Source organism: Ornithodoros turicata, chromosome 1, assembly GCF_037126465.1.
Source record: "Ornithodoros turicata isolate Travis chromosome 1, ASM3712646v1, whole genome shotgun sequence".
Classification (NCBI taxonomy): Eukaryota; Metazoa; Arthropoda; class Arachnida; order Ixodida; family Argasidae; genus Ornithodoros; species Ornithodoros turicata.
The window spans coordinates 194,314,008-194,326,220 of NC_088201.1; the positions used below are offsets into that span (position 1 = coordinate 194,314,008).

A 12,213-nucleotide genomic window follows, 5' to 3' on the forward strand; every position below is an offset into this window, starting at 1 on the left:
TTGACCGGGTGGGGAAATCGTTCCACTGCAGTTTCTTCAATATGCTCCATGACAAGATTAGCTAAAGTGACTGACACGGGGCTACCCATGGGACAACCTTCGATCTGGGGGTAAGTCCTGCCGTTGAAGTTGAAGTGCGTCTGACTGAGGCAAAACCTCAAAAGAATAACCACCTCTTCAACTGTGAGCGATGTTCGAGTTGACAGGCTGCTGTCCTGGCGTAGTCGTGCCTCCGCCACCTGTACCGCAAGGTCTTTAGGAACGTTGATGAACAGAGACACCACATCAAAGGATACCATAACCTCATTTTCGTTGAGAACTTGCGTCTTGACCAACTCTACAAACTCCTTCGGATTGCGAACCGTCACGCTGTTGTTACCGGTGACCGGAGCTATGAGTTCCACCAAGTATTTGAATAGGTTGTATGTTGGTGACCCAACGAACGAGACAATAGGCCTCAAGGGGCATCCTGGCTTGTGTATCTTGGGGAGACCGTAGAGCATAGGGGTGGCTCCGTCCGAAGAGAAACGCCGACGATAGGTAGCACCATCTAGGTGGTCCTTCTCTTAAAATTTCGTAGGTGGTCAACCAACGAGAGCACCGATTTCAGAGTTATTCAGATTTACTGAGATATGTCTCCGTACTCATAATATTAGTACAGCAGCTACAGAAAGGCATAAAACAAGTTTTTGTATTCATGATACCACTTCAATGCAACACAAGCTACTGCTGCATTGCCGGAACACACCAGCGGACAGATGTACCTTACCTCACCTGGGAAAAATAATCTACTGTTGCACACATGATGTTGTTTGAATGTAATCATGAAACGTTTTGAAAAACATAATTTATGACCAAAACACATGAACTGGAATATTTCGATTTTCCTTACTCAAAACTGGGAAAAGGTATGTGCTGTTGCACACATGAGACTGCTTGAACTGCCCTTGAGGGCTTTGGAAGAACACCTTATTTCTGACCAAAATACAACAGCTGAGCCAACATTTTAATTTATACCTTACTCAAAATACACGAGATGTGCTGCATTGTATATGGTACGATGATACTGCTTAGATGTACTCTGAAAGCGCTGAAGTAAGAACACAAACACCTCAGGCATTGTTGCTCTAAACTAGCGAGCAACAGCAAGGGTATACCAACACAAGAAGTCAAGCACAAATGATGCAATGCGCCTGATTCATCAGAAAATGAAATGTCTCAGTACCAGGCGTCACTGTTCCGTCCACAAAAACAGATGAACTTTGAAGGGGCGTCTGGTTGGCACTGATGACAGCTTTCGGCTTGAAACTCCGACTGCGATAGTTGAGACGTGGAGTGCAAGCTTTTCGGTGGTGCCAAAATGCCTGCGAAATCATTTAACAAATAAGGCAATTCCAAATCCGTACTGAGAATACACCCTCTAGGGCCTAATCTCTAAAGGATCAAGCAGTAATTGACATATGGCGTATTTTTCTTTTCTCTGTGGCGGCATTTGCACCGTATGACTCACCTGCCTCACCGTATGACTTGCCTAGTCCTGCCTCTGCAATCTCCCGCCGCAGATAAGGTTGGCACAGCATCCCGGACGAGACATCTTCGGCTTCTTGAGAAACAAGTTGCGCGTTGCTTCCGTAACATTCGTATCAGCCAAATGAAGAGATCAAATCGCTGCTTTCGAAGGTGGCACCCAGTCGGAGTTGTAACCGATTGTTGCAGTCAATAACTTTTTCTTTCGCCTTTCGCAAAGTTGTGGTTTGAAATATTGGAACTGCATGCTGAAGTGTTCTTGCAGACGGGAGCAAAACGCTCGCGCATTCTCGGCATGCAGCACAGAACACGAATCACACTAGGAAGTCTGTACTGGCCTAGCAAATGCCTTGCAGTCGAAGCAAGCAAAACTCACGTTCCTCGTGGGTTCAGTGAAGTCCAGTAATATACTGGCTTCCTAATAGCAAAGTGTTTATCACTTCCCCAATATCAATCTGCGCAACAAACGGCTCGGCACAAGGAACTGGCCGGCTTTGCGGAAGAAACCAAGCCAAATGTCATGCAAAGACGGAGCACGGGCAGACCACGAATGTGTCGTCAACACAGGGTTTGCGGGCCACAAGACGGAATGTCAGCGAAACTAAAAATTCACCTTTTCAAAAAACCGCGAGGAGTTTGGGATAACTACTTTGCACACATAATCAGTGTTCACTTATGAACACATCGTGTGAGTACCATTCCATACTCTAACAATCGAAAATCGGTGTAGCTGAGCTGTAAGTTAGCCTCGTCCTTAGGTCTCCTTTGGAGTTGTCGTCGGCTTTCGCTACCAGTTTTACATTTACCTTGTGCCACCTATCGCAACACCTAATAGATGGTATACGCGATCGATGATATTTATTGAGGGAACCAAGAAACGTCTGACAAGATACAATTCCCATGCACAGAACACCCCAATCTGAGCGCGTCTTCTGAGTTCTGATGGTCATGGCACACGATCATCCGAACCGACCTCGGTGGCGGTACGTGTGCCACATGTGATGTCAAGGTCGGGAGATCGACACCAGAGGAGCTTACAGGTTGCTCAGACACGTCGTCTTCAACGGGGAACGTGAAAGCACGCCGAAAGCTCAGCGCAGAGTACGGCGTATGCAAAGTTAATCCAGAGGCCGACAACTGTAGCGTCACTCATGGACACATGTCTTGCGAAGTGAAGCCACCAATTGTCACATAACAATCACCCGACAGCCTGTCTATGGTTGATTTGATGCAGTGCTGAGATTAGCACTTACCTAAATTTTTCATCACATTTTCAGATGGAGAAAAAGCGGAAGGAGGCCGAAGAGAATGTTGGAAAGGAGAATCAGGAGATAAAAATATGGAGGGAAGAGGTTTGTCTCTTTAAATTGTTTCTCTGTTATTCAAGGCTTGTCGTGCTGACACTGTGTGTGTGTTTGTGCCTTTCTCCAGCGAGATAGGAATGCTTTCTGAGCCAACATATAAGACGAATAGTCATAACTTCGACATTCAGTCGGAATGTAGATTCGATGGTCTCGTCTTTGATAAATACCTTAAACGTTACCCACATTGAAAATTTCAAATCTAAATGCATCAAGTCATTAACACCCATGTGAGACGCTATGTAGCACCACCAAGCAAAATCGCAGAGTATTAATAAGCATGTTGGCGTACACTGACTCCTGGATAATGCTTTTTTTCTTTTTCTTTTCATTTTGTGTAGCTCATATACCCACAGTTTAACGTACGTAATGTAAGAACGGAACTACACCGGAGTTCGGCAACCTGTGTAAGCCTTGGTAGTTCTGTCTCTCCAGAAATGCTTCACCCGATGCATAACACCTTAAAGAAAAGTCGGCGGTACCTTTGGAGTGCAGTGAGCGAATATAGCGATATTTCACTGTGTTTCCGATATATTTTCGTATTTCTGTTCCAAAAGACATGACGCTTTGCTTATCTGCTCCAAACAGTAAAACTCGAAAACACAGTTTTAAATGTGTATGCTATTAACGCAGTCGCACTATATAGTTTTACAACTGATTGTATGACGAAAACTATAGCTTCGTAGTCAACATTACGCAGACTGTTATACATACGTGTCTAAGTGGTTAGAAAATGGGCAGAATACCAATCATTATATTCCTCACTATTGGATTCCGATTAGCTTATAAAAGTTAGTGAAATTGACGAGGATCGTCAAATCAGCCTGCCTGATTAACAATTAACTAAAGTGAATGACAAGAAGAAATTCTGCTTTGTCGTTATCTCACTTTTTCTCTCTGTGTTCCATGTCCTCGAACCCGGCCGAGGACTCCTGCAGCTTGGTGGCAGGGTACAAGTTGCTTGACACCCCGCCTTCCGCGAGGGACGTTAAATATAGGGTGCCGTGTGATGAGCTTTCATCGCACGTTAAAGAACCCACAACAACGCACGTAGAAGCAACCCACACACCGTCTGCTGTGGCGTCGCTCATGATCTCAGTTGTTTCGCGACGTAAACCTACAAATATTATATAGTATTGTTCCATGTCTTCACTAATATGAAAAGTACCGGTGGCTGAGAGAGTCCGCCGCTACCCGTATTTGTAGTGGAAATACTTCTCCTTTTACCAATTTAAAATCTAACGCGATCGCTACTCCCTTACTGAAAAGAAATACCGAATACGGTAGCGGCGCCATGTGTAAAATTGTTCAAAACGGAGTACTTGCGTCAACACCATCCGACCCGAACCACACCGCTTCTAACAATGCTCAAGTGTAGGTTAAAGCATCTCAGTATCACAAAATGAGTCTCGATCCAAATCTATAAAACACTGTGACACATATACACGTTTTGGTGTCATGAGAACTCTAGTAATGGTGTTACAGAATGAAGGCGTACGAACTAGATGGCGCAAGGGCAACATAAGGCTCCTTTACGGATCGTCTGCCCAGGGTGTCGAACCGAACCCGAACCGTTATTTTTGCCGGAACCGAACCCGTACCCGAACCGCAATTTTTATGACACTGTTGAACCCGAACCGGAGCAGACCCCCCAAAAAAATAATAGCCGTAACCGCTACGCAAGAAAAGCGGTTCAGACGTAAAAGAAGTCAGCATGAGTGTTCAAGTGCCTCTCAATCCCCGAATGAGGACACATCGGTCACCACATCATGGATTTCGCAAATTTTCACCTAGCAGTCAAACGAGGACGTATAGTAGATATGATTTCATCGTCTTTTTTAACAGATAGAAGCACAATTGTCCTTGTGAGGGCCGCCGCTAGGGCCTCACGCACGTGCTACGCCGTCTACTCTTCAGAGAGGAGGCGCCATGCGGAAGGATGAAGCAGGAATGGAATATGCCAGTTGTGTAGCACTATATGAGGGATATGTGACTAAGCAAGCGCCCAACATTTCCCTTTACTTGTGAGCAGTAAAAATGAAACACGTCGCAAACATGAGAAGTGGAGCGAAGGAGGGTATGGAGAAAGGTGCCGTTTGATCGGTCGTGGTTTGAAAAGTAAATGTAGTTCTGCTTAATGGTAGTGCAATACAATAGTGTAATAGCCCAGAGCAGCGGAAAAGCTGATGGTCAAAACGAAACTCACGAAATACCAATTGAAGTCCTCAGAACGTGGGGGACTGCACGTCACTATTTACGCCTTATAGCTCATCACCGCCGTCAACCATTGCTAACAAAACTTTATTGGTCCAAGCAGGGCAACCTCTACAAAGTCGTTTGAGAAGGAAAGCTTAAATTTCCCTAGTTTGTAGCAAAGCCAGCAGTATCTCCGTCTCCCCCGTGTTCTCTCCAACTGCCCTCGATCTCACCCGGCATTCCGGGACTGAACGTAAAAAAGCAAGTGCCAGCGTCAGTCCTTCGAAAAATGGTGTTGGACATGTTGTTAAGCGTATACGCTGAGCACACTACTACTGCCGTCTACACCGACGGGTCCTGTGCACCTGTAAGTTCCTCGGTCCAGGTGTCTCACGGGTATCGCCTGGCACACTGCACTTCGTCTACGTCCGCAGAGCTTTACGGGATCTTGTCGTTCCTGCCGTATGCTCTGCGCGAGGCTCCACGAACGTGGGTGGTACACATGGACTCCAGGGCAGCCCTGCAGTGCATAGAGAGCATGGGTGCACGAGGTACATTGGCTCCAATTGTCACGGACATCCTCAACGACTTTCAGCGTCTGTGCGACGAAGGTCACTCCATCACTTTTCAGTGGATCCCAGGTCACTGTGGACTAAGCGGAAATGAAGAGGCTGACAGGGTGGCTGCTGCTGCCAGACAATGATCCCGAATATGTTGACCCGTGGTGACAGGAGGGCATTCTTGTCGGCGATGATCCAACCAATGGCATCCCAACAATATCGCTGGGATTTTACAGACAGGTCCTTGTTGCACACCGTAGATGCAACTTTGTCGTTTTCTCTCACAGGCCGTTTGCCCCGCTGTGTCTCCTCCCTTCTGCGTCGACTTCGTCTCAATGTGGCCTTCACCCCGCAGTTCAGACACAGGCTAGGGTATGCTTCAAGGGGGGGGGGAGGGGCGATCGCCCTCAAGACGTCAGTTTATACATTAGGTTTCCCTCTCTTCCCTGCCCCACTACAAGCTTCAACAAAGGAACCGCCCCCCCCCCCCCAAACCGAGGACCTGGATCCGCCCCTGTCGTGGTGGTGTGGTCGCTTTCGCTGCGCCACTTGAACGTAGTGATCTATCCGTCGACAGGAAGAAGACTCAAGAGTTTGAGGTTGCGATCCGTGGATATCTCGGACAAAATAATACCAATGCAGAGAAATCGTGTTGTGCTTCAAACATTGCGACGAGAAAAGCATTTGATGCACAGATGTGCGATGTGCGTTAAGTGATGTTTTACATGCTCATCATCGCAAGGTCAAGACAACTCGAAATAAGATATATTGGCTGTAGGTAGTGGTATACCTTGTCCCGCATGAAAAGGAGGAAACAAAACTTCAACAAAAATTCAACGTCTTTAGACAACATCGACAACGACATACCCACGGTATGGTGTTGCATAGAGAACGGTACGGTAGCGGATGAGTGGCGGTATAGTATTTAGGTTACTTTGATTTGGGAGCGGTTGGTGTATCCGTTACTTGTTCAAATATGTAGCGACGCTAGTATTGTGTTACTTTTCTATAACCAGTAGCGCATAGCAGTAACTCGTTACTTAGTTTTGGTGGCGGTTGCAACACTGGTTTTGAATCATAACGGCTGTTGGAAAGCCCCGTTGATCCTAAAGGACAATTTCTGCATGATGCTTTTAGGTTGCCGTTTGAGAGTGCTGTCAAATGTCAGTCTTCTGAAAGGAAAATAGACTTACAGGTCGCACGGACGGTCTGTTTCTGTCGTCTCTCGTGCGTTTACCGAGTTACCGGGACGCACATTATTCTCGATCTTCGTAGAGTAGTTCACAATTTACTGTTTTGGCCAGGCTACGTTCAAAATTTCAAAATTATCGACATGCAGGCCTCCACCGTGTATCTCTCCATCGCCTACAGTGAGGGTGCTTGTCCCTGACTGGATTAATGCGAGCTGTGCTTGGCAGAACGGGTACCAACATCACACACCTATTGAAAATAATTCCTGACGTTACCTCAGAGCCTGAGGTCTTGAGGTATTATGGGACATCTGAGGTCTTGAGGTTGCCTCAGAGCATGAGGTCCTGGGGTTGCCTAATAGCTTGGGGCTCTGGGTAAAGCAACGAGTTCTCGTTACTCACAAGTAACGAGTTACTTTTACGTTACCGCCGCATAGTTTCAAGAGCCTGCAAACGTGCCGTCACTTCACTTCATCTATTTATTAATGAGAAATTGCACTTCAGAAGACGCTAATACTGTCTGAAGCTAATCACTGGTCTGACATGAATTTACGTGACGTGAGTAACTTAATTGAGTAATTATATAACTGAGTTAATTTATGACGTGAGTTACCTAGTGGGTCTACTGAGATCGCCACACGTGGCAACGTGGTCCTTAGTTTTGTCTTGGTCACTCTCTGCGTCGCGTCTCGGATATATAGTCTGGGTCATTGTAATAAGCCTTTTGCTGAGTCTGAGAATTTGTCGTCCGTCCTTCGTGTTCCGTTTCTCTCGGCCTCTTACCCTGAGTCTATATCAGCTTGCCTGGACGTTCTCCCTTCTTTCCGAAGTGGGGTTATCGGAGAATATAAAAACACAAGAAAATTTCGTGGGACCAATCACCAACGGTTCCCAGAAAACAGACGAGGGGCTGCGTCATAATTTAGGGCGCTGAGAAGCTTAGCAAAGACAAGAAAAGGCTAGAAGTCAAAACGCGTTGTTTGTAGCCATAGTACAACTGATCCCTATTCTTGGGGAGGAGTGTTGGTTGGAGATTACGGAAACAAGAGAAAAGACGCACTTCCAAACATATGCAGCGGGGTACTGCAATAATACTTTGAGTCACACGTGGTCGTGGGTCACGCATTGCGCCACACGGAGTGGCGAAATCTGCCCCAGCCCCGCGCTGAAGAAAAGGAACGAGTAACGTCAGTAACGACTTACCAGTTTTTGTAACTGATTTCGTTACTATTACCATTTTTTAAAAAGTAACTGAATCATTACTTCGTTACCAATTTATTGGGTCATCAGGTTCTAAATATTCTTCAGACACTTTAATTTCTCGTTCAGTGTCGCAATTCTCTTCATTTCTTTCCCGCTTCTTCGCCTTCCTCCGCTTTGCTCTTGAAGCACTGGAGGTATGCATCTAGATATAAACTTCAGTTCAGGTACGATAACCAATGAGATAATACAAAATAGTACATGAACTACCAAATAGTGATTACCAAATTGAGTGAACATGTCTGCATCTACGAAAGTAATTTGCTCCCCGCAGTGACAAAACTAAGTCCATTACGGTAAATTTCCATACTCAAAACGTAGACGGTTGTGACCACATACATACCTAGAGTCTTCAAATACGCTTAGTAGCTCTATGCATACCAAGGATATGCGTATGCGTTTTCAACAAGAAAAAAATAACTACAAATGATTGTCAAACCAGGGGGATGAACAGTCTGGTGAGCAGCACCCTCAGGCACGTTGTCGAAAGAAAAGCTACAGAAGGACAGAAATTTGGTGAGGATAGTATACCGTTCAAGATATGTAGACACTCACATTATACCGCGTTTGTTGCGGTTCCGGCTCACACTTTCATGGTTTTCCTATCCGCTTTCGTTCGCTGCAGGCCTTGGCGGTATCCTCAGTGCCTATCACGCCACATGTAATCTGTATGACATGCATCGCAGGGAGTCTGAAAATACAATATCACAAGTACTAGAAATTCAAAGTTACATGAACTTCTAAAGTGTCACTTTCCATTCACAAGACATTCAAGCATATTTTTTCCTCTGAAAGAAGACACACAGACACACACATACGGCAAAAACTATATACAAGGAAATTTCCTTCACTTACCTTCCAGAAGGAAGCTTATACGGGTTTTCTCGCCCTCCTTCCGGAAAATAGCGTGCACTGGATATCCCGTGTTCCGGTTGAAATTTGTGTCATCGTTGTGTTCAGAGAAATTTCACACGTCGCTCACAGGAGCAACAACATTAATGTCGTCAAGGGCCTCACGTATACACACATCATCATGGCACCTTATTAATAAGCCGCACATAGGACGAAGTAAATACACACGCATGCCATGGAAGCTGCCGCGTAACTACCCTAAGGAAAAGGAGGCGATTCCGCACGAACCGCTTTACAAAAGCGGGAACTTAGTGTACGGCCTCCAAGCAAAATGAGGGAGAAATAGGGATGCATGGCTGCAGCGAAGCCACTGAGTGGAGGTGTACAAACGACACCGACGCATGTTTCCCGCGTCTTTGTTCTTGTTTATCTTGTGTCAAATCTAAACGGAACGAAATCTTCCATCATTTGTAGATTCTTTGCACAACGTTTCATTGTGGCGTACGCCAACCTGTTTGAACCTCATAGATGAAGAAAGTAGCGCAGTAATTCCCGCTTGCAATTTTATATATCAATTCTAGACTCTAATATAAATTCACGTGTGAATCTACGGTTTACCCTATATTGCGCTTATTGTGTTTTCAGATGGGTGGTCATGCGAAAATATGTAGTGTATTGTTCATTCGAATAATGCGATTTCTGTTTGCGTGTTACCGAAACCCCCGAGACTACGTAAGAGAGCTACGTAAGCAGACGCACGCGGGCAGTGTCTCTGTTTTCGTAGTTAGTCTCGGTTTTAGTGATATGAATTATACTCTCCAGCTCGCTTGCTTTTTAGCAATTCTTTCATTGTGATTTTTCTATAACGTTCGTATTGGTATACAAGTTGTGGGCGCTTTATGCTATCAGAGCTTTCATTTATAACTGAATATATTTGAATTTATGCCTTCCTGGTGGTTTATGTGGATGACACTTATGAAATGTTACGTTTTGGCGTTACGGTTTGGTGTAGGCTTAGTTAACGTTGCCAATTTAATGAAGGTAACAAAATTGAATTACAACTCACCAAACTAGAACCTACTAAAAAAAAAAAAAACTTGCGAACCTCTCCAACGAAAAGGTCCCCTGAGAAATTTCCACAAAACCTCCCAAGGCTGTAAGGTGTACCAACGTGTGAGGCCCTATGTGAACCTCAATATTCGCTGAGGTAACCGTAGGAGAACTACTGCATGGTCTGAGGTCTTGAGGTGGAACCTCAAAAGAACCAGAGCGAGGTGTGGGGTTCTGAGGTAGAACCTCATAATTTCTTGAGGTTACCTCAAAAGAGCTAAAGCGACGTCTCAGGCCATGAGGCGCAACCTCAGAATTTCTTGAGGTAACCTTAGAAGAACCACAGTCCGGTCTGAGATCCTGAGGTAGACCCTCAGGATTTCTGGATGTAACCTCAGAAGAACCGCGGACAGTTCCGAGGCAACGCCAGACAACCTCAAGATATCCCAAGGTAACCTCAGGATTTCTGGGGTAACATCAGGACGTCTTTCCAATAGGGACTGACATAGATATCGCCCAGCGAACCACATAAAAGCTGAATGCACGCCTACCATAGCATGTTACTGTGTGAGTTCAACGGGGAAGCAAACTGCCGTACACTTTATCCAGTTCAAATATTGCTCCATAGAATCACATTGATGAAAACCTTGCAAGAAATGAACAATCACCTTACCGGGCACCAGAGGTGGGCATCCTCACGAGGGCAAATGAGGGTGAGGGTGCTCTCAGCCTCACCTCACGCACATCGAGGTCAGGTGAGGCGAGGAAAAATAATCAAAGGAGAGATTGAGGTGAGGTGAAGTGAGGTGACGAAAACTTTTTGAGAAGGAGGTTGAGGAGATGTGGAGGGGCTATTTTCAATTGCGCGATCTCTTAAAGGGGGGCCGGGAACCAGCTTTTTCTATTACAAAGGTAGCAGTGTAGAGGAGTTGGTGTCACTCTACATGAGTCCCGACAGGCGATGATCGTATGCCACGGAGAGGAGATGACGGTGTCCTATCTCCATGGCCGCACCGGTGGAACTCAGGAGCGGGTGCTCCAGGCGCGTGTCCATCCTCATCGCTATCCACCGGCCGCTACATCAGAAATGTTTTGTACTGTGAGCATAGGCTCTCTACACTAAAATGTGTTCGCTGTAAGCCCGTTAGTTTGACTTTCAGTTGAGTGAGATACATGATAGACGTGTCAGATGGGGTACACGTACAAGCGACTGTAGCTTCTGTGTACTTTATGTATCTAGTTTAGATTTCAGTACAATCAAACTATTCAGTTGAGCCACATACGTGATGTGAGACACATGAACAAGTCAATATAGGTCCGTGTGCTTTGAGTGCTTAGGTTTCAAAAGTCTTTCACGTGTTATTTGGAGCGACAGTACATTCCAACCGAGACTGATGTAAGAAATTAAGGCACCAGCACATGCTTGATGTGCATTAAAGTAATGGAATTAGTAAGTTAACACATAAGTCACTGTAATACGTACAGCACGTCTACCTGATTGCATCAAAACAGAGGTCTGAAGAGAAAACTCTGACCTGGGGCTTTAAAGTCCCAGGTCAGGTGTTGTGTCCCGGAGATACGAAAAACCTGATTGGCTGAAGAGTGACAAAGGGAAATAAGCGACGAGAACAAAACAACAAGAAAATGAGCTATTCGCGAACCCATTTTGAAACGCACTCGCCGTATGCTATCGGTATCTCTCAAAGACACCGCACGTCTGCCGCCCGCAGCGTAGACAGGAAACATTCTCGTGACGCGACCCAACGGCTGAAAGTATTTCCACCGAGGCGACATTCGTACAAATAGTGATTGTTGCACCGAATGCATCATGCGGGACTTGTTGTCTTCAGGAGTATAGTTATGTATGAAAATGTAAGGTGCTACAAAACTAAATTGCAGAACCTCAGCTTCATCAAAACTAAGTTTAGATAAGCCTGAAACAAAACAAAGGAACGCGGTTTGATAATGCGATTTGATATGCGGCCCCTTTGTTGAATCGCAGCTTACCTTTCAACTGGGTCTCCAATCTACATTGTAGATTTCCAATAACCTAATACCAATTTGTATGAATCCATGACGGCATAGTATGAAGACTGACGTGGGATTAGACTTGTGTCTAACGCGCTACTCGTAATTATAGATGGGTAGAAATCCAGCGAACCGGTAGAATGTAGGAAGGGAGTTGCCTCAGGACAGAAGCCGCCGATATTTCGAACA

At 45.5% G+C, this 12,213-nt stretch overlaps 1 protein-coding gene across 1 annotated transcript in view; it reads left to right on the top strand.

The window, feature by feature from the left end:
• Positions 1 to 12,213, top strand: part of LOC135378915 (uncharacterized) — a 385,731-nt gene that overhangs the window by 347,375 nt on the left and 26,143 nt on the right. The window contains exon 21 of the mRNA XM_064612080.1: positions 2,805 to 2,879. Coding sequence (XP_064468150.1) covers positions 2,805 to 2,879 — 75 coding nt within the window. The remainder of the gene's footprint in view (positions 1 to 2,804; positions 2,880 to 12,213) is intronic.